Below are 23,920 nucleotides of genomic sequence, written 5' to 3' on the forward strand. Positions count from 1 at the left end.
CATCTTCTGGGTCTCCTGGAAGACAGTCAGATTTTAAAGTTTATATAAACGGGTTTCTGTTGGAAGACCATCAAAATGGAGGATAGATCAACAAAGATACTTTGGTATACTGTCAGAAAATATCTCTGGATCTGCTCCTGTTATTGACCATGTTACCTCTTGTGCAAGATTAAAAATCAGTGTTGACTGACTGTGCTATTATAAGCATTTATTATTGCATCAAAATTGACAAAATGACCTATTTTGCATCTTTTTTTTCTGTTTTTTGTCTGTACATTTGACAGCTTTGCTGCCTTGTTTTCCTGTTAGCTCTGTATGGCTTGTAATACATGTACGTAGAGAAACTGTGAGCCTTTCAATCAGTACCGATCAGATCATTATCGTTGTCTGCATGGTGTCTGTTGCTTTCTATGGCACGTTTTGGCAAAGGGTCATTTTCATTAAGTTGCACAACTGCAATTTGCCTACTTCTGGGACCTCGCAGGATGGGGTTTTCTTGCCTCAATAAATTGACATTATGCCAGAAAAAATAATTAATTTCTATCACGCGTTAATTATGTGTATTTGTTATCTTACATTGGTGGTAGTTTGACAAGTAGCAGATATTCCTGCATATTGCCAGTGGTTTTTTTTTATTTATATTTCCTGTACCTTGCAATCATACATCTTTGACAGAAACAATCGTGTTTATTACCTCCGCCAAGGAGGTTATGTTTTCACTCCTGTTTGTCTGTCTGTTTGTTTGTCATCAACATAACTTAATTAATAATTAAGTTTTGGATCGATTCTAATAAAATTTTCAGGAACTGTCAGAAGTGGGCCAAGGAAGAGGTGATTAGTTGTTGGTGGTGATCCGGATCAATAATAATCAAAAATCGCTGCCTTGGCGGAGGTCTGCGCTCTCGGAGTGCTTTTCTAGTTATCAATACCTTTATTGTTCAAATACAAGGGGATTTTACTGATGCCCACATGTTGTAGGTCAGGTTACAAGGGCATAGCGTGTCCTTTCCCCTAGGTTTAATATTTTAGATTATTTCAGCAAGTTGCGACCTACATGTATCTGAAATGAAAGTTTTAATTTTCTTTATATCAATATTTTCCATAAGTCATGTTTTTATAGGTATTCATAAGCCTAATGTATGACTCATACTGGAGTCACAAATACAATCGAACATCAAAGCACCTTTTTCGTTTGATAATCAACGTGTTTCTGCTGGCAAACCCTTAATCCTGGTGGGCTACCAGCATATAAGAATTATGAAAGTGTTAATACAACGCAAAGGAATTTTCAAATCAAGCTCACTGCTGCTTGGGAGTTCGGGAAAAGCACACGCATACTTCATACGTCCTCATTCCACGGAAGACTGCGTTAAAAATCGCTGAGGGTAGCTTCTAAACCGAAGGGATACCTAGAAGAGAAAGCTGCCCAAAAGACCAAAATGCGTAGACTCATCTATTTCCTTATGTTGACAGGTAAGTACAGTTAATTCAACACTGTTTTGAATATTTTTCCATCAAACTAATTACAAGTCGCAGATGAAGAAGTACCATCTGTCTTGTTCAGACGTTTTATTCGTGAAAAGGCAGCGACAATGACTGACAGGCTTTTATGCCTTACAACTTTTAAACATTTTGTTTCAGTCTCCACGGATTATCCTGTTAAGATACCTGTTTAAATAGTTACCCTTTAAAGTCCCCATATGAAAAACAGCAGCACAAAGACATGCTATATTCTCCAGACAAACACTTAAGATATGTAAAGGGTAAAACCTGCTTTATATAACGAGCACATTTTATTCTTAGATGGAATTGAAGCGATAAAAACATTTACATATATAACTTGGATATTTGTTTGCTTAAACAGCTATGACTGACCTGAAATCCAAGTTAATAAATCTCTCCCTCATATACACTGCGAGGGAACAGTTACGACGGAACATGTTTTAGCCTCTGCGCCATGACATGAAGCAAACAAACAAGTCTTTAGTGTCCAAATCATATACCTCAAGTGCCGACAAGGCACTCAGCGTTTATTTACATGCAAATCAGGCAGATGACCAAGTGTCACTGCTAGAGGCAATTACGTACTATACAGCTGTGTTTACTCGTTACAATCGAATGCACTTTACATAATACTGGCGTTATCACTTCTCTTTCTCTTTTTCTTTCTTTCTTTCTTTTTTTTTTAATAAAAGGATTAAATAATGTGTAATAACGGCAAAATCAATACAAAAACATTAGTGCAGTATGTACAGAGGTGTAACAGTAGAGTGTCAATGTCATAGGTACATGCAAGTCTCCTCTCCGTCTATAGATTACTGAGTGTCGGATTTATAGGTATAAACTCTTTTAAGACATTATTACAAAACATAATCAGTAAGATATCTGGGAGTTTGTCATTTTCTCGTAGAACGTCTAAGAGTTTGAGCTGGTTGTTCACATAGATCTGATGGAGTTTCAACTTCACCATTTTCGTTGCTTTCGTCAACTTGAGGCTGAAATTCATGGAAAGAGTCAAAGTTATTGTAAGGTTCCTTGTCGTTGTCAGCAGTATTTACGTTTTCATAGTCTGACAAAGATAAGTCCGAATCATCGGAGTTGTCACTACATAAATCGTTGCCTTTTCTCCATTTATAAACGGGTACCTTATAACAGTCTGATTGTTTAACTCTATAAGACATAGATCGTAGCTGATTTCCTATGAATTTTTGAACATTGCACCAGTGACCGTCGACTTTTACCACCATGTAGCGATCTCGGTCGTCTTGTCGTGATGTAAATAAACGATATCTCCTACACTGAGATTGTTATCGTTGGCGCTTTGTTTTAAAGGCGCTTTAAATTGCATACTACTGTCGTGGTTTTTCGCTCTTATAGAATGCTGATCAATAATCAGTTTTCTATCTGAAGTGGGAATTTGTTGACAGGTGAATTGATCCCTCTGAAAAAAACCTCCTCGGCGCATTCTAGAATTGAGCTGAGCAACGCACAGGCTGAGAGTAGTTTGAGAAATAGAATCACGCGAGGGATCTTTGCGCAGAATTTCATCTTGAAGTTCCTGAACTGCTTTTTCCGCCACTGGATTTTTATTGATGTTTTTGGGACGTCCTATTTCGATGACTAATCTAGACGATCGAAGGGACTCATCTGATACTAATGATTTGAATCCAGGAGCAGAATCAGTGCGAATGACAGCAAATGGACCGTCAAGTGGTCGCATTTCTGCACACAGTTGAATGAGACCTTCCCGTAAACTATCCTTAGTTTCGTCCTTCACAAAACACGCGGTTGTGAAAGAAGTGACCGTTTCTCTTACAATCAGTATATTTTGTGAGTGTCGTTTCATAATATCAGCGGCAAATGATGCTCCAACTATAGGTGGGGGTTCTTCTGAAGACTGTTCCTGTTGAAGATGAGGAATTTTTTTCAAGGAAGCACATCGATGGCATGAATGCGATGTCTCGTCGGCTTCTTTGTCTAAGTTCAACGCGTAAAAGTAGCGTTTTACTACGCTCTTAAGCTGATAACTGGAAGGATGTTCTAGACGGATGTGGAGAGCAGTAATAGGTCCGCTTAACACCTGTCTGGGAACTACTATAAGATCACGTTCGTTTTCCAAAGGTGATTGACGGCGTACTACTAGAAGACCGTCTTTTGCGATGGTAAGACCCTCAATGTGCAGATAACGTTTCACGTTAGACACTCCGTTGTTTTTTACTAGGTCGCGTACCTTGAGATAAGTGGGCCTTAGTTCGACGTAGATCGTAGCATTCTTGTTGAATTTGAAGCCATGCTTTCCGGTTGGTGAATGGTAGCTGTTTGATCTCGCTAAGAACATCGTTGGTTTTGTAGGTGATAGACAAAGCTGCAAACTTGACACTTCTGGCTTTGGCATTCTTTTGCGTTTCTACTTGCGAAATCTGTTGGAATATTATCTGAACCTGCCAGGTGTTGCACAGAAACGTGATATCTACTGGCTAAAGAGAGAAATGTAGACACTCGTGGACTTGCAGAAAACTCTCCTCTGCATAATTTAATATGTGCTTGTACGCAAGGCTTTATGTCAGTTAAAACATGCGTTTGGTGACTTGACTGTATAATATATGGAGCGAAGTGTTTGATCGCAGAAACTATAGCTAACGCTTCCAGCTCACACGGTATCCAAGTCACCTGATGTTTTCGGAGTTTTGCGCTGAAAAATCCAGATAAACGAAGCTTATCTCCGCGTTTGGCGTACAAAGTTGCAGCAAGACCAGAGTGTCGAGAGGAGGCATCTGTCACAAGCCAAAGCTCATCGTTGATCCGAGGAATCTTAATAGAACGATGGTTGAGTAGAGATTTCTTTGAATTTTCGAAGGCAACAACATTCTCCTCCGTCCATGACAGTTTATCCTGGGACTGTTTTCCGGCAGTCATGCTATCTAGGGGAGCAAGTATCGAAGCACAGCCAGGTTGTACGCGTGCGAATGCTTTATAGGCACCAATGAAGGATCTGAGCGCGAAAACTGTCATGGGGCGGTCGCAGTTCGACAATGTAGATATACGGTGAGTGTTGGCAGAGAGAAAACCACTTTTCCAAGTCCATCCGAGGATTGTTGTTTCCCTTGGACAAATCACGGTTTTGGTCGGAGAAAGACGGAGATCACACTTGCTGAGAGCTCGTAGAACCTGTCGGAAATTATCCATCAGTTCTTTCACAGTTTCGCCGCCACAGTAAAGATCGTCGGCGATCTTACAAACGACGCCTTTCATTATAAGATCACCAAGGACACGTGACATCATCTCTTCTAATGCTGTCTCCGACCCGGGTATTCCCATTGCTGAACGTGTGTAGATCGCCTCTTACTCCCTTGAAAGGAGTAGCAACTCCACAATATTTCATAGAATTCTTATCCAGTGGAATCTGATAAAAGGCACTGGATAAGTCAGTGGTAATAATCTGTTTCCATCCTCCAATGTTACGTAATGTTGAATTTACGTCAGGTAAAAGAGACGGTTGAGGTTTGCAATATTTTCCAACTTCGTTGAAAGCAGTAACCAAGCGGAACGAACCGTTGCTCTTTTTTACCAGAAATGAAGGGTTCAGATATTCGACATTCACACCCACATCTTCCGGTTTTGCGAAGACGCCAACACTCTCCAGAAAATCAAATTTCTCTTGTAGATCGACAAGTTTGTCTCTGCTATACTGGGGAATCCTGCCCTTCCTCTGGGGCGGTTGAGTAGGACCCATGTTTACCACCGATTTAAAAGGTCCCATAGCACCGTTGTATCCGGGGATTGACGGGTTGAAAAAATTGTCGTATGACACAAGTAGTGTCTGAAAATCTTGTTTGTCCCCTGATGTCAACAGAGAATCTGGATCCAACTTTACGGCAGCAGAGTGAAGTACTGGTGACGCAATAGAAATGTTGGAAGGCGAAGTATCCAAAGTGGATGGCTGGAACTCAAGCGATTTTTCACTATCGCTCACTGGACAGACAAAACCAATGTGAGAGTTGCGTTTCACAATACATGGTAGTCCGGTGTCGTTTGTAAGTCTTATTTTGTCATGAACTGATCTTACGACTTGCGGATTTAACCACACAGGCGAAGAATCATTGCCATAGACACATGGTTCAACGGCGAGTTCCTTCTCGCCAATCAAATTATCAGGAATGACAGTTTCAATATAGTCTCCAGGCCAAAGCGTGGAATTTATTGGTCCCGCGCGAAGTATATGAGACTGAGTACGTTTGATGTTTGCTGTAGATCGAACGTTTTTTCCAGCATCATACGTAATAGAGGAGCCATCTGAAAAAGAAATCAGCTTTCGGGCTGGTCTTAAAGTAATATCGTTCATCTCTAAAAATGGAGTTCCGGCCAAAATTTCGGTACTCAACTGGTCTACTACGAGAGCCTCCAGGAAAAACGATCTCTCATTTCGAGTGAGGTGTATACGAGTTTCACCTATAACGTTCAAGGTGGATTTCCCGTCTGCCTGGCTGGCTGTTTGTGACTTGTTAGGTAAGATGGGCGCTCCTATCTCTATTGCAGTAGTCTGACTTATCAAATTAGACTCGGTACCACAATCGAGTGTTAAATGAACCGGGTGTTGATTGTGATAAGCATCGAAGCATGGCGAAGGACTAATGCGGACACGTTGAACCTCTGCGCTGGGAATCTCAAAATTTGTGTTGGTAGACACGTCTGCTACAACAATTTCCTCATCAGAGCATGACTCTTCATTGCACATAACCTGGTGAGTCTTGGTGATGTAAAGTTTATCTTGCTCGGGTAAAAATTTGCAAGTGCTGAGAAAATGATCGTAGCGTTGTCGACCGGCCTGTTTACAAAGCGGGCAAGAACGTTTTTTTTTTTGCATTGAAAATAGGACCGTGCTCCTTCACGGGAGAGAAAATTTTGGGGTTTTGCTTTGTAATTGCTCTCGTGGCACGAATTTCCTCGTGAGAATTCAATTGATCCAATAATGAATCTAAAGCTTGAGATATTTCAGGTTTGATTGAAGCGAGAGTTCGAGATCGTAACTCCGTTCCGTATCGCTCTTTCACTAGCAAGGGCAAATCTTTATGAATTAACTTCAACCAGGTGAGTATGACAAAGTTTTCTAAAGAAGGCGAAATTTCTTCGTCGTCTGTCATAACCTCGTTGTGATGAGTAATACCACCATCGGCGGTGAGCAAATTGTCTTCTACAAACGCCATTATAAACGCTGATATAAATCCTCCGGCCTCTCGTCGGGTTCAAGTTTTATTTGCGCAAAGTCTAGAAAGTGAGCGCCGGTTGATTGAAAACCAAAGTGTAACCGAATAGACTGCCAAACAGAATTCAGACTGGTAGAGCTTTTCACAATTGATCCACGTGAAATTACTGGACAAAAGTTGGCTATTTGATTTAGCATAGACTCTAATTGGGTTACCTTTTGTTGTGCTGTGCGTCGTTGTCTCTCAGAAATGGTACCGTCGTCGTCGACAAATCCACGTAGAGGATTTTGTTTGGTTTTCTTCAACCATGTCACACTACTTGACAAAAAGTGCGAAAATGTTGCATCTTGTGAGAGCAGAAACTCGAGATTTTGCTTCTACTTCTCGAAGCTTAAGGATCCTATTGTCTCCGTTTTTGTAAGCACCCATTGCTTTGGTGCTCTAAGTGAACGTGTACTTGTACTAGCCATTTTCAAATGTATCTCTGACGTACGTAGTTACGAACTATTAAAAATACCGCTGCCACCACGCCATGACATGAAGCAAACAAACACGTCTTTAGTGTCCAAATCATATACCTCAAGTGCCGACAAGGCAATCAGCGTTTATTTACATGCAAATCAGGCAGATGACCAAGTGTCACTGCTAGAGGCAATTACGTACTATACAGCTGTGTTTACTCGTTACAATCGAATGCACTTTACATAATACTAGCGCTGAAAACTGCGCACTTGCACTTACAGATTTCATAAAGATTTCATAAAAATCTCTTGACCTGAGTTGAGCTGACAAACGAAATTTGAATGATATAATTTGTTCATGCTCTTTAATGTCAAGTGACGTGAATATGTGGCTTTTACTGAACATGGGGTTAGTTTATGCACATAACTGAGATTTCTTTTTATCGGAATTGTTCAACCTATCTATGCGCACAACTTTTCCAATTTCTGCATAATTACCGACATCTCCTTGAAGCATGGATAAGGTACTGGAAAGCTTGAGTCCAACAAACTGCCTCACACATCCTTCCTTTTATATTAGTGAAACATTTACGCTGAATGTCCTTTGCTCTTGCCTCTGCGCTTTTCTGTCTTTATATAGATGTTGTAACATATTGTAAACCAATATATTTTACACTCTATTCATTATCGCGTGTTGATTTGTAGGTGTGATTAGTGATAGACCAAGTTATGTGAAGAATGTGAGATAAAAGACGCAGGCTGTATTGCCTCTGAAATCAAATTGTTCGTAGAAATATTACAAAATAATCGCATCCTGGGGAAAAGCAACCTTCAGATAAATAGCCATGGTTCTGTTAACCGCAGCTATCTCCTTAACTCAAAATCCCTACTTTCATTACTTATATTTACATGTAAATTTGATGAAATATTAACACAACGACTAAAATTATGAGTGTACTAAGGGTTTGTGTCTTAGAGTAAGTAATAAAGGAAAATAGATTTAAAACAACAAAAATTGCTTTATCAAACACTATCCCTTATTTATAAATGTAAGGCTTCATATGTTTCTCAAAAAGCAGCCCCAAGTTATGTGCAGTACTTAAATCAGTAGGTAAATTATTCCATATCTTTGGCTCATATAAAGTAAAAGTTTTAACTGCAGCACGCGATCGGCATAGAAATCAGTGGAAATGTCACTCAGATAATTTTGGATAATTGTTGTTGCGATTTTAGACTGCATAAGTCATTGTCATCATGGTTATTATTCTTATTAGTATTATTTATTCATTTTTAATATTATAATAGTTGTCCCCGCCTTCTCTTAAGCTACCAGCATCAACAGCTAGAGTCAGGAAAAAAGGGGCCTTTGAATGAAGAGGCCTCTAAATTTAGTTTTTATTTGATACATTAGACATCAGACAGACATGCCGCCGCCTGAGCTGCCAGCATCAGGGATCTGATCAACGAGACAAAATTCAGACTGAATCCTAATACAGATTGTGTCGCGGCTGATAGCTCTTATTACATGTGATCCTCCACTGGCATCATCTAAAAATCATAGACACGTTCTTTGCATAAAATCCTATGGCGATTTAACTTAATTTGGTGCATTTTAGATTGAAAAGTAGAAGGATGGAAATGACAAACAGTCTGTCGAAAAGGTCCGTTATTATTTCCCTAAGTCCCACCCAGAGGTCCAAGGTGTTTTAATCGTTATATATGTCATCTGTTTTAATTACCTGTTTAATCATGTACAGTACCATACACTGGGATGTCCTAAGACTAAAGATGTTGTAAGCATCTAGCAGTTAAAATTCTCGAGACAGATGTCGTTATATTCCCTCCTGCTATTTGCCAGTGGCAAGAAATTTCACCAAGAAGCCAGGTAGAAAGTAACGCCGTTTCTAATCTCATTCCTATTGAATCCCTGGACGCACATGCAAATTAGGCTAGGGTCCTTTTGTCTGCAAATAATATATTCGAGCTTACTTCACTTACCGTGGCCGGTGCCCGAACGCAACATTAGTAGCGATGAGGTCGTGTCTATTTATTTTACCTGTACGTTGGTTGATTAATTCGTGGCTCGAATTCTAAATTTGGGTATCCGTGCTAACAAATCTGAGGTTCGGGTTGGCAAACGCCTACTCCGATTATAAGGCCTTAATATTCGTAACTGTATTATTTATCAGATGATAGGTTTAGCCGAGGCTTTTATGGGGTAATGCTGGCCAACCGAATATCGACGTATTTTGACTCGAACACTGGATTTACGTTGGAGTTGCAAACAATATCATTTTTTCGTATATTGGCGTAAACAAAACAGGTTTTACTATTAAGCCTCAGCAAACCGTTCATAAGACTGATTATTTTTATACCCCGTTCTAGTGACCAGGGCCGATAATTCTTGCCCAGATAAGGACTCGCAACTAGTACAGTGGAGACCGGGAGACAGTCCAAACACTGACGTCACCATCGCCAATGGCAACCTATATCTGCTGGACCAATCAACAACAGTAAAAAGCATAACGGTTCAAGATGGAGGTAGGTCCACTGCAGCTTGTACAACACGTGTTTTCAGATGCGGGGATATTTATCGATCGATTATTGCCATTATGGGTTGAATATATGAAAAAAAAACGTGCGCTTTATTTTGTGTCTCATTTAATTTCAGTTGATTTTATTATAAACAGATATACATAAATAATTTAATCAAAGTCGAAGATAGTTCTGTCTGGAGGATATTATTTCATACTTGTGTCATTGACAGTTTTTTTTCTGGTTTTTCTGAATGGCAGAAAACAAGCACCATAGCCGAAACTACTAAGAAATAAACGTGAACTTTTGACAACTTTTACTCTCTCTTCTAGGAAAACTTGTTTTCAAAGATGGCGTGGCCCCGATTGTCGTGAAAACAAAACACATTCTTATAGAAGATGGCGGAGAGATGCACATTGGAAGTCCTGATTGCAGGTAAGGTTTAACATTGAACTGCTATAAATGATTTTTGCAGACATTGCAATCGTAAGGTTTAGACATGTACTACACATAATACAGCATGCAAATAGAACATATAGAACACATCAGAATACACAGACGAAAGCCTGCACGAGATGGCTAACACAAAGTCTATATTTAGGCTTTTTGTTTGACAATTTTAAGATACAAGGGGAAGGTAACCATCATCCTCCAAGGTAAGTCAACCGACTTTGGAGAGGTACCAGAATTTGGCAGGAAGTTTATTGGTGTCAGTAAAGGTGGTACCTTGGAAATTCACGGTAAGACGAAGACTGCTTGGACCTTTCTGGAAGGGCACCTCACAGGTAAGGGGTTAGTTGTAACACCAAGACTGTTAAATTTAAGACTACCCTAATGCTATGCATCAGCTTCTTTTTCTTTCTGTTTTCTCTTACTTTTATTGGTCCATTTTCGTTGTCTAAGATTTTTTTCTTGGTATATTTTACAATGTTGAATGACGTAACGATGTATTTCATGTAGCTATGAAACTATAATAACAATTAAGAATACCAGTTGTTTAAGAACAATAGATAAAGATCCGATTGGAAATCAATTTTGAGAGATAACAATGCGTATATAACGCAGAAAAGCAAGGCCCTACGGATTGTTACAATAATAAGATATGATATAACGGAGCATCTCCAATTCATCAACACGACAGTGTCCTCAATCTGAAATAACTCGTATATTAAAGGGTCACTGGCGGAAGGAGAATACAAAGATTCTGACATGTCGCGAGGGTTAAACGTGCGTGTCATAGACCAGGAGACAGGCACCATCACAGCCCGCGAGGCGTTTGACACGCGCTTTGATACCACGGCCTCGGATAGATTCACTGAATTCATCACGGAGCAGAAAGGTGACTCACTTATTTATAAAATTGATTGCAAACTATGACCAAACTACATAATCTATAGTAAAGGTCACCTTTGAATTTTACGTTTCCATATTTATTTTCTTACTCTTCAAATACATCTTAATTTGGAGCTGTAATTACATCATAATTCATAACATCTTAAACTGATCTCGATGAAACATACATATAGATGGAGCCATAATAGCCATATCAGCCAATGACAAGGCCTTCGTGAAACTTTACTCGGCTGGCAAGACTCTGTTGGCCAATATGGGGAGCACTGACATTAATAGCGTTGGCTCTTGGTGAGTGCTAAGTACACACACTGGACAATAGAAGTGTCACCCCTTGAATCAGAGTAATCAAAGTTTTTAACCTGAAGAGGCGGAATATAAGCAATATCAGCATACCGATACAATTGAATTGTTCAGTCAGAACCGTTTCTTTTGCGAAATTTGATGTTAATAAAATGATACCAGGAGCATATCATTCCACAGTCATTTATTTCCCCCAAAGTATTGGTTCAGTAGGGGTGACACTTCTTTTGTCCAGTGTATGTAAATGTTTTAATTGAAATAAAGTCAATGTCATTTAAATGCCTTTAAAAAGTTTTTATTCAACATAAGGGTCCATTGATGAGAAAGTTGATTGGGTAATCTACAGTTCTGCTGTAAATATTTTTGAAAATATGTTGATATGAAAAGTGTTAACCAGTCTGTTGGTTTAGCCATACATCCGTTTTCTAGGCATGTGACGTGTCTCCCGCTCCTTATATATAAATTGACATTAACCTTCATGTGCACATGTACACCTTTTTAAATCTTTCAGTGGGCCATATGTGGGGTGAACTTTATGCATCCATGCGATCGATACCACAAGTAATAAGTATGTACGAGAAAGGTCACATCGACAGTGGAAAATACATGCTGGGGTTGGGTCTGGGTGGGGTGGGGGGGGGGGGGGGGGCGAGTGTGCGCCAATACCTTCTGCTCCTTAATTACCATCCCTCCACTGACAACTAACGTAACAAAACCAAATGTTTCCCCATACCTACAAACTGTTAGACAATTATCTGCGTCTGTTGTTACAGCATGCAAGGCAATGTAATTTAAACTCCCCAATTAAAAATAAAACTGGGGTCCCTGGCACAGACCAAAAGCTCATGGATAGGGTCAGTTGTGTATACAGTATTATTGACATGTTTAATTTTTTATGTTAAGGGACCCCTGGGCGTTCATTACTGTTAAAGGCTCACCTTCGGAGACTGTCGAAGAAACAGTGGAATACATTAGTAAGTGAATCTTGCATATTTTGATTTCTTTAATCTTATCACTCACTGCTAGAACATTTTAGACGTATAATCGTCGCACCCCACAACTTAATTGTTACACAGTAAAAATGATCAAATTAATCTGTATGAAATGTTTAAATATTTTATTTCAATTATTTATGTTCTTTTCTGTGCCACTCAGTTTTGACACAAAACACAAATTCAAATAACCCTCGGGTTTTCATAACTATGCTTTGTCTTATCACGTTCAATTATGTCCATCCTTCATCGTTTTAATTAAAATTTAGTAGTGTAGAGCTTTTTTATATTTTCATTTGTAGTTTTTATCCTTATGGATTTTAATGCATTTCAGCTAAAAAAACAACTCACTACGCCACTACTGAAAAGATGTTCACAAATTCTATGGGTCGGTTCCGTGTCTACGTGAAAAGTGGATATGACGGTCAGTGTCATCTGTATGCACCTGATTATAGACCCCATTTACATACCTACATGTATAGCACACATCATTAGATCCGCACCCATGCTTTTGAGTTTATAACACTGTTTAAATTTTTATGCCCGTGTGATAAACCTACTAAATGTAGTACAATTAGAAATGCCTTTTTTTCCTGTTTTCTAACTCTTTTTTCAACTGAAGAATTTATCAATATTGATCTAAACCAACTGTATTAATTCATTAAACATTCAATATTTTGTAAAATGTCAAAATTAAAATTTTAAACTATATAAAGAAAACCATCATTCCATTCACACAGGAACAGAAGGGAAGGCAAGTGGTGCAATCGAGCTGACCGACGAAACAGATGGTCGCGTGATCACGCTCGCAGATGACGTCAGCAGTTGGGAAGAGGGAGATCGTATAGTAATCAGTAGTACCGATTATTCCATGTATCAGGCGGAAGAATTTCTGATTGGAAATTGTGAAGTTTGTAATAGTAATCAAGTCAATATCATGGGTAAGAATTTATTTAACTATCTAATCACTTAATTTATTAAGATAATTAAAAATATCATTTATAGAACTATTAGGATCATTATTATCCAGCTTTAAATGGAGATTCACGGCACATGATGATGTTATCATGAAGATCGCATGATGGCATTCCCATGTTAAGAAAGTAATCACTGAAATTAAGCATTCGATTACGTAAGTGTGTGTGACAATTAAAGTTCATTGATCGACACTCACAGCGGATTTATAGAGCGCTAAACAACATTAAAAATGTTCATGTGTCATATTGAGTACGAATGTATCTCTGTGTGCCTTTGTCTAAAACGGCCTCAGATGGATTTCTGTGTGAAAAATGTTTGTACTATTACGTTTTATGGTCGTAATGTAGATAGATTTTGACAAACCCAGAGGTAAATCCCAATTCTTACATACGCGGTATTGTTCAATCGGATAAATAAAACGCATCTGCTTTAGAATAGTTTTATACTGGATAGAAAGATACCATGATCCATTATTATTATTATTATTATTATTATTATTATTATTATTTCCTTCCAGGTCCAGTCAAGTACCTTCATTTTGGCGGGTCATCGTACGGCGTGGACATGCGTGCTGAGGTTGGACTCCTCAGCAGAAATATCCTGATTAAGGGAGAAATGGAAGCAAGCTGTTATGGAGACAATTTCTGCCAGTTCTTTGATTTTGACACTTTTGGCGGGCATTTGAAGGTAACGTATACTACATTTATTACTCAGGTAACATCGTATGGTTCCAAATTGCCCTCCGATTTTACTGTGGCATTACAAATACTAATACTTTTAGAAAATGTTTTTAATCTGAGATTTAGATATAGAAAATATAGAAAATGATAATGCTACAACAATTTGTACCGATGATCATATGTTTGTTTAAAAATGAATGTCCCTAAAACTGACTCGCTAATAGCTAGATTATAAGAAAAATGGATTGAAAACATCTTGCTTTTTCCAAAAAAAAAAAAAAAAAAAAAAAATCTCTCAAAGCCCAAGTGGAGTGCACTTGGTGCATTCATCAGACAAAATAACTTAGCATGGAACAATGAATATCTGGGAGTAAATCGGACATTTTTTTAATTTAATGAAGTTTAAATTTTCCCAGGTCGTCAAAGGTTTCAAATCAGTCCATCTGTCAGGAATAGAAGTGTTTAATATGGGTCAGCAGATCCTTGGAAGTTATCCAATCCATTTCCACATCTGTGGTGACGTCGACGAACTCGGTGGATACACCAATCCTACTTGGGTTAAAGACCTGTCCATCCATCACTGCTTCAGTCGTTGTGTCACCATCCATGCTACAAATGGATTGTTGGTGGGTATTGTCTTTTGTACTTAAGGAAACGGCGCTAAAACAACTGTGCTTTAACATGTGTGATTGTGCACTTTGAAATTTCAATTATTATCATTCGATTTATACTAATTATGCGGATTACTAATCTCCACTTATTGACATATTTTGTATCTTAGGTTCAAAATGTCGTCGGATACGATACACTTGGTCATTGCTTTTTCCTGGAGGACGGTAATGAACAAAGGAATACTCTGGACCATAACTTGGGTCTCCTCACCAAACCAGGCACCCTCCTCCCGTCTGATAGGGACAGCGACATGTGTAAAGCTATAGTGGACAGAGTTATCCCGGGGTATACACCTTCAGTTGATGCCTGCAAGTAAGTGCTGGTACACGCATCAGGGCGCTCTTTCACCTATGTGTCTCCACAACCCTCCCTACATCCCTGTCTTCCCCTACATCTCTCTTCCTCTCCATCTCTCTCTCTCTCTCTCTCACACACACACACATTGGTGATTAAGAACCAGATGTCATGTGGTACATTGACGTCATAGTAGAAATTCTGTTGTCATATTGCAGTGGAGTTAGCACATTCTGGCTTACCCACCCGAACAATACCCTCACCAACAATGCAGCCGGTGGCTCTGAGGTATGTGTAACTGAAAACATATCAACGGTAGATACTTGACAACATCTTAATTTTCATTATAGAAATTTACAAGAAATTTAGAAATCTTTATAAACTTCAAAATAATTTTACATATGACGTAGTAAAAGCGAAAACTATGTTTTACTTGCCAACAGACGTCTCTCCACAAAAATTAATAAAAAAAGTGAAAGATTAATTAAATTTTCACATGCCGTCCATTTTTTATCATGCCACATTCATATTTATATCACAGCTTGACATATCCACACGGGCGTTCAATATTATAATTAAACCCCTCATTTTCCATCAGAAAAGACACAGTGGAAAGAGGCGTCGTTAAGGGCGAATAAATGGAAAAAAGAATTCATAAGTTTATGACGATGCAATACCAGTTTCCTTTTTATCCACCTATGCAAACCGTGGCAACACCTTCCAATGCAGACATATAAATCAGAAAAGATTTCTTCAGCTGTTTTATAAGGATAAAGTCATTTTTCTTCAATCCCTGATAAAGATGCTCTGATAGACAATGAAATGTTGGAGGTAAACATTATTAGGATCCAGCTGTTAATTGAAGAAAACATTTTTCTTGGACATATAAATAACTTTCCAGGGTGTATGCTACTGGTTTATATTCCCAGAAGAACCCACCGGTCCCTCTGTAGGCACCCTACCCCCGGGTCACAGCCCCCACAGTCCCGTCAAGAAGTTCTACAACAACAGGGCGCACTCTAGCGTGAAAAGGGTGAGTATTATATATATTGGCTTGCGATAATAATACCTGTTTTGTAACTCAGTGGAACTATCTGTGCTTCGATCAGGGCAATAGTCACTCTTTTATCATAACGTGCCACTAGCTCTGTTAGATTTAACTTAATTGTAGCCTAGATTTTTCAGTTTTAATATCATTTTTGTAAAAGTGGTAGCCATCTGTGTTTTGCAGTATTCCTTGTTGTTGTCCAAGGGACTGAAACTAACGCCATCTACCGAAGATGATCCTGCGGAATATTTATCCCTGACGGGCAACCGGTAAAGGCATTTGTTTTGTCTCTGACATTCTTATTCCAATGCGGAAAAATAATACTGTTACAGATGTACTAACCTGCAGTACGATGACGCTAAGAAAGTAAGTCGTGACTCTTTTGGCGTTAGATTAACAATTTTAGACTGCTAGTTGAATATCGACCGAGCAGAAACCTGCGTAAATTTTTAGCCCAGTGGCGTATCATAAAATGTTATTTTTTTAGTATTTTACAAAACATCGTTATGGTAAATGAATGAAAATTAATAACAAATAAATGGACTCAGTCACTGAAATATTTTTATTATACCAACGATATTGATTGTTAGTTATAACAATTAAAATTGTTCTGAAATCTATTTAGCCAATAATCCAACTTTCCTTTATCCGGTATCAGTTTTCAGTAATCTAATTAGGCCCCCAAACGTCAAGACTTATTGTGAAGTCTTACCTGTACATGTAGGTCCCAGCATCTAGGACGCAAAGTGTAAACCGCCCTAAGCTCCCTTTACATACATATAAAGGGGTTTCTTTTCCATTCCAGACACGCTCCCCACGTGGACGCTGACCTTGAAAAGCCAAGGTCACCATCAGTGATAGAACGGTACACGGTGTTTAAGACCAAAAGTAGGGGTATATGGGGGCGTGGCGGAGATATTTATGTCAAAAACTCAAGGTATTTCATTCGGAGCGTTTTAGTTCCTTTCAATAGTTTTTGCCCATTGATATACTAAGCTTAATTGAAGAAAAAGTAAATTAACTGTGCTTCAATAGTTTGTGACTTTCCGTTTTGATTTAGTTAGAAACGTGAGCTGCACGTGTATAATCTGCACATATATACTGTGGAGCTGATACATGTATTATCAGTGGCGTTGATATCAGCGTACCTTTTTCAAAATTAGATTAATGGCACACAATTGAAGCAATCTATACTCCATACTGGCATGTTCTTTCAGGTTTGCAGATCTATTGAATGCTATAACTTTCGCGAGGTAAGCAGCCGATAGTATCTCTATCTATCAGAATATGTTTTTTTAAACAAATTTTTACAATTTTCTTACAGTTTACAAATTAAGCATTTCGTTTGATAAAAAAAGTAAAGTTAAGAGAAAACAGTAAATGGTATTATTAAAACTTTTGTAAAGATTTCTCCTTTCCTCCAATGTTAAAGTTGACTTTGCGTCTCAGCCTTTTGTTGATAAATATTTGACCTATACCCGATCTCACATGGTCGTGGCCAGAACACACTGAAAGTGTTGACTATCACTTCCAGTTCAGGCAGAACACCATACGACCCAGGTAGTCATCAGGAGGTCATAGACAGTATCTTTGTCGGTGAAAGTGAAAACAGAGGAACCCAAATGCAGAATGATAACGCCCAGTATTGGGCGGCCGGCTTTGACGGAAAGATGCGAAGTTTTCCGAATGACCCGTAAGTGAAATATGGTGGTTAAAATTTCTTTTTTTTCATTGTTTGGTTTTGATTGAGCGTCTGTGAGTGCGTTGTTATCCTCGTGAGTGTTAAATATACTGCCAAAATAACAAAGCTGTCGCACAATGCGAAACATTACTTTAATGGAAAAAGCTGAAATATGCAAAATTTGGAACTTTTGAAAATTGTGGTACACAATGCACAATCGATGATTACTGGCGAAACGCGAGCGCGCGCTGTGGGCACGCCTTTTCTGGCGTGGACTGACGTATGTGTGACACACTTCCGTCGTTCGATCGATTATGTCCGTAGGTTGTGAGAGCGTGCATGGAAAGGCACTTGCTCCTTCATTGCCTGCGCCGTGCGTCTTATATCATATATAGTAAGAAACAGACAATAAAGAACTCAGAAAGAGCACTGTGTTCTCATCTGGTATAATATATGTATTTGAGCTATGGCATTTTTGCCTATTCATTGATTTTTTTTATTATTTTATCTTTTAATTTTGTGATATGAAAAAGCTAAGCGTATTAACGATTAATTCTGCTTTACAGAATAGAACCAATGAGGGCCATTGTTTTATATGACGGACCTGTCTCCGTGGAAAGATGTCAGTTTAAGCGCTGTGTCAGTCAACATAACGACGCCACGGTGGCCATTGGGTTTCTACATAAAAATAAATGGCAGTTTTCAACAACCACGAGGGTTAAAGAGGCTTCCTTTGACGACGTGGTACGCACTGATTCACTGTTGATTAATAACTACCCAAATTTCATAAGAACTTAGAATATAACAGATTTACAATTCGAAAGAGAATTTTCTGAGGATTATGCCCGACGTCGCTCTGACAAAAAAAGTCAGTAGTTGAGTACGTAAAACAGGAGTGCCAGCCAGCATCACCTGTTTAGTATATTATTAGCATTGGATAAGGTTAAAAAAGAAAGGGACTAGCTACTTAAAATTTGGGGAAATATATGAAACATGGATCCGCAGCCTCACAGAAGGAACGGTACATCTTTATCGTTGGTTTGATTTTCAATCCAAGGCTCTTACTTGTCCAAGGACAGGTGGCAAACGATGGTAAAAGTGGTGTCCTACAGTCACTTTAAACAAGGCGAGGGGCGATAACGTTAGAGCTCACATCTGTTGCCTGTACACGGCATCAAACACTCGTGTTTTTTCATAAGTTGTAAAAAGACAATTATAAAACAAAAATAATAATTGCACCACAGTGACTCTACGTCTTATAAGGTTATTAACACAGAATAATCATTGCGATATGAAGAGGTGGGGGAGTTATTGGGGTATTGAATGTAGGTAATTGGGTAGAACCGAGGACCATGTAATAGTCATACACTAATTGTATTCTCCGAGGACATAACGGACTTAACTACACATTTAGTATGCACTAACGCAGATTTTCTTTTCAGACGCGCCGCGTTTGGTTTGGGAAGATTCCAGTCGGGAATCACGCCGACGACCCAGTGAAAGATGGCGACAAAACTCAGATTTTCCACGACGAGGACGGCTCCGTTAGTGGTTATGCAGGCGCGTACGTCGTTCGAGCAGACAACTACCTTCTCCGCCATGATGGGTGTGTAGAAAAACCGGAATGGAATAACGCTGCAATCTGCAAAGGAACTTATGCGCAAGTGAGTCATTTAGTTCTTGGCCAACTAATATCTTTAGTTAGACTAGCAGAATCAACAAATCACAACGACGTAGGTTTGTCCAATTAAAATTGATCTATCACAGTTATATTAGAAACCATATTGATGTTTTTACAACGTCGTAGGTCAATTCTTAAACATAAAAAAGATTATTCACGGTTACACCAGACTGGCAGAAAGTCAAGCAAACTTGAGCCTTCAATTTAGAACATTACGGCACGCGTTTATCGCATATACCTAGTGAACTGTAATGATAATCTAAATTTGGGTTTCCCCGTTGACATTTTTATTATGAAATATCGGTGGATAAACAAAAACAGTTAATGTGAACAAACTTTCATTCAGAGATCTTCTTTGTGTTTGGATTAAAGATAAGATAAAGTGTCCACGCATATTCCTTTTTTCAGCTGTATGTCATCACAGAGAAGGGGGATTTGGTAATGAGTACTACTCGCACAGACCACCCCGACAAACCCCTCGAACTAGAGAGCCCCACTGGTGACCAGTACCAGCCGTCCATGCTACTGGGCCGTTCCTATATCATTCATTGGGACAACACCACACCCGACGATATAGAGCTACACCCCATTAATTTCAACAGGTAAATTCTTTTTTTTCTTCTTATTTTGATTATTATCTCCGTTTTTTCTATGCCCCTTTTTCAAGGAGTTTATACTAGCAACGATGGAATGGTTGGAGAGAGAGAGAGAGAGAGAGAGAGAGAGAGAGAGAGGGGCAAGCCATATTGAACCGATATCCATACATTAAACTGTACAAATATACATATGCTATCTTCTAGATACGACTACATTATGGTTGGACTCTGTTACCCTATTGGAACGACATTCAACATCCAATACGAGATTGAAGATACAAACCAGGGCAAGAGAACTCTAACAGAAGTCAACTCGCTGGCTGAAGTTCAAAATGGAGACGGTGGCCAGTATTTCATCGATAAAGAAGTTGGGTAAGGACTTTGATGTTCAAATGCCTATAGATAAGAATTTCTACGAAACAAATAACAGATTTTATAAAAATCGCAACCATCGCAGTCTTATTCAAAACCTCATATTGAACTCAGCCAGCCTATAATCGTGTGTGTGTGTGAGTGAGAGAGAGAGAGAGAGAGAGAGAGAGAACATTTGAACTCCAAATCTAAATATTTTCACACTGTTACGTTAATGCACATTTCAGATTGCTATTTCTGAAAATCATTACTGCATACGACAGAGAGGGCTGGAATTACTGCTCTACACAAGGCTGTGAGTACATATCCATCTTGGCCACCATGCCAAGTGGCGCTACCAGTGTCTGTCCAGGACAGGCCTATCCTAAGTATCAAGAAGAACTTATCAACGTTCCAATCGGCTGATTTTCGAATATGCTGTACTAAACAGCGTAACGTACCACCTTATCGTGACATTGCCATGATGGTACTAATATAGAGAATAAATAGTTATTTATATGCAAAGCGAATGGTATTACGACATTATGATTCTGCTTTGCATGAAAATAAACCCTCGTTTCACCTTTGTTCTGTTGTTTGTGTAATATGATAAAGATATATGGGCTTCGGCGAATTTCTTTGGCATTAAAATCATAACAACAAAATAAGTGCATGGCGCGAAGTCTCTACCCTTATTTAGGTTCGCAACAATCTACCATTTATTTTAGTATGCAACATTAAGTAAAAAATCTCTCGTTTTGTCTGTAGCAATGTTTGTTTCTATGTCAAATCTTACATGCATTCCTCCATAGCGCTTTAGTCAAATTTAAATATTTTAAATTCACAAGCGACTTATTTTCTTCAAGACAAGTTAAGTTACATTATATAGGAACAAAGTATTATTTTAATTATAGATTCGTACATTTCTCTTATTCTTTATTGGTCCACAGAGCCATAGAAAAGGACAGATTGGTTGCCTTTCTTGTCGAAATAAAAGTGATAACAGCCAAATGTAAACTCTTCCAAGCTAATAATGCCATCTGTATTGCGATCAGTGTCGTTTATGGGTACCTCCGGTGGCAAGGCGTTCCGAAATATTGTTAAAAAATTGAAATATTCATCAGAAGACATTTCATTGTTGCAGTCAGAATCAAATATGTGGAACCAATCAGTACAGTATTCCAATTCTGCAACATTCAACGTGCTGTTACGAATGTCAATTTGGTACACCTCAATCAACTTATCGAAATTTAGTTCATGCTGAAAGCTTGTTGTGTGGTCAGTAAACCAAACCGTCCAAACCCAACTCATCAATCCAAACACTGCCTTAGTCCTCCACGAGGAAAGCACGCGAGGGCTTCTCTCCGCTGTCAAATCAACATATTCCTCCTTGACAACCGTCCCATCGCCATTGACGTCCAGCATTCTCAGCCAAGCATTCGCCTTCATTTTCCAAATGGCATCTATCTGATCTTGGAATTGTTAAGCAGTTTAGAAAAAGTTAGAAGAGATTATTAAGGTGTGAATTGTTACTTAAATAATTTCAACATTACGACAATTAAGTTATCACAGATATTTAAATGTGTATTCCCTAATGCTGATTCTTACCTACAAGAACAAGAATAATAAATTAGAATATGAAGAGTAGACATAAAGGAGGGCAATTCACAGTTGACAATGTTTGGAATTTTTATTCCCTGTGTAGTCCTGCATGAGTCAATGTTTCTCTTTCGTTTTGTTCGAAAAAAAAAAAAAAAAAAAAAAAAAGAATATAAGAAAGTCGTAACTAACCTCTCGACCAACAGATCTGATACTACTAGTGTGACTGGAGGCAAAAAGAACAAAGATTAACAGGGGAATGAGAAGATCCATGATAACACTTCAAATATCATAGTTAAGATACCTAGGCATATATGTTTCAAATTAAATGATACATTTTGGGGAAATTATGTGCACCTGTATGTCTCAAGTTAATAAATGATTCAATCTGGAGAATCATGATATCTATTATGAAAGGAACAAATACCGAATAACCCCACAATAATTGTTAAGCGACATACTGTTTTGTTCTACTTTTTTGTACGTGCTTATTTTTAATAAGCATACATGTAGATAGTTAAAGTAATCACGGCAGCCTTTTATATACATGTGTATTATACAAAATCGGTGATTTCCTAAAATAACACAATACTCACTTTGTCTCAGCCGTTCCAGATCGAGGAACTAACTCTTAATAAAGAGAATTAGATGACACCAGATCGCGTGGTCTTAGAACCAAATCCTGGAATGATGCAAGCAAATGTATCTGTTCTTACGGTTTTAAATTCAGTGTTCTAGAGTGAAAATTGAGATAAAGATCGATTTCTAAGGTGTTTTAGTTTTTACTGATAGGGATTTTCCATCTAATGTATATTTGTGTCTTTGACATTCTTTGATGTAGTCTAATATACAGTATTACAGTAAATATACAGAATAATGATCGCAGTTAACATAATTAAATATAAATAAAAAAACGACAATAACTCAATGTTTGTTTCACAATTAGAAACGAATAATTTCATCTTTAGAAACACGAAACATGGAAAAATATTAATTTACATATGAGAACTTTTATTTCAGATAAGCTACACTGCTGAAATAATAAAAAAGGTCTACTGCAATCCGATGAAAAGGTCACGTTCTTTTTATCGTGTAAGCTGATGTAGAACATGGGACCCTTTTCATAAATGTCCTTATATGTGAACAATGAGAACATTGATGAAAGACACTAACATGATGAATCTACCAATACTGTGGAAAAATATTCATTTGCAGGGATATTCACTTCTGCTACCTGCCAAAAAGTCACCAATTTTAGATCACAATTACCTATACAGGGGAATATCCAGGATTATTTGAAGGGGGTCCGCGGATGCGAAGAAGACCCCCCTCCTTTGGCGTGGGGTACGGGGCTCGCTGAATGGCCCCGAAAAATTTTGCTAATTTAAAGGGTGAAAGGTGCCATTTGGTACGGTTTAAAACTATGATCCAGCTGGTCAAAATTCTTATATCAAGAAATCGAAGGGGGGGGGGGGGGGGGGGTAAGGACTCCCCTGATCCCCCTCTATATCCGCCACTGCTATGTAACACGAGCAAGAATGTTTTTCTTCTTTTTTTTTTCATTTTTGATATGATTTTAAGTTTTTCAGGCAGGATCCCCTACATTGAGTTTCCTGAAGCAGAAACTAATATTGTGCAATTTTGTGTACCTGAATATACCTTGTACAAGTAATGCATAGAATCTGTCTGCCGAAAGTAATTCGTATCAGTGAACTGACTCTGTGTGTTCGGGATTTTTACCTAATGTTTTGTGCTATATAACGAGACACAACTTGGTGTCTTATAGCATCTAAGCATCTTTTGGGTACTGAATTTTATTCAAGTTCAAAAGAAATATTTGGTTACATGTACACACAAGTGACAAAAATAATGGGTTTATATTTCATATTCTGTTTACCGTGTAATCTGTTATAGAACATGAGGGCTTTTCAAATGTCCTTGTATGTGAACAACGAGGACACTGATTAAAACACAACACAATCTGTATCTACATAT

The 23,920-nt window shown here is 38.4% G+C and overlaps 1 protein-coding gene across 1 annotated transcript; it reads left to right on the forward strand.

Annotated features, from left to right (window-relative positions):
• The first annotated feature begins 1,004 nt into the window (after window positions 1–1,004).
• On the forward strand, window positions 1,005–21,972 carry LOC106162640 (cell migration-inducing and hyaluronan-binding protein). Its single transcript, XM_087013783.1, has 23 exons — window positions 1,005–1,473; window positions 9,551–9,706; window positions 10,033–10,135; window positions 10,325–10,485; window positions 10,875–11,039; window positions 11,227–11,341; window positions 12,257–12,327; window positions 12,680–12,769; window positions 13,086–13,286; window positions 13,841–14,010; window positions 14,420–14,629; window positions 14,785–14,987; window positions 15,188–15,257; window positions 15,871–16,002; window positions 16,201–16,286; window positions 16,823–16,954; window positions 17,235–17,270; window positions 17,552–17,710; window positions 18,265–18,442; window positions 19,141–19,362; window positions 19,788–19,981; window positions 20,180–20,347; window positions 20,575–21,972. The coding sequence occupies exons 1-23, from the start codon at window positions 1,440–1,442 to the stop codon at window positions 20,750–20,752; spliced, it is 3,234 nt and encodes a 1,077-aa protein (XP_086869909.1). The 5' UTR covers window positions 1,005–1,439; the 3' UTR covers window positions 20,753–21,972.
• Window positions 21,973–23,920: the final 1,948 nt, after the last annotated feature.

Source organism: Lingula anatina, chromosome 5 (assembly GCF_051362555.1).
Source record: "Lingula anatina isolate TDL-2025a chromosome 5, LinAna3.0, whole genome shotgun sequence".
In the NCBI taxonomy this organism is placed as follows: domain Eukaryota; kingdom Metazoa; phylum Brachiopoda; class Lingulata; order Lingulida; family Lingulidae; genus Lingula; species Lingula anatina.

Bases quoted from the DNA above. Each gene is read 5' to 3' on its own strand.
- LOC106162640 (XM_087013783.1), top strand. From the start codon at position 1,440: ATGCGTAGACTCATCTATTTCCTTATGTTGACAG. The intron at 11,040-11,226 runs GTGACTCACTTA...ACATACATATAG, and splicing joins ATTCATCACGGAGCAGAAAG to ATGGAGCCATAATAGCCATA. The intron at 16,003-16,200 runs GTGAGTATTATA...TGTGTTTTGCAG, and splicing joins CGCACTCTAGCGTGAAAAGG to TATTCCTTGTTGTTGTCCAA.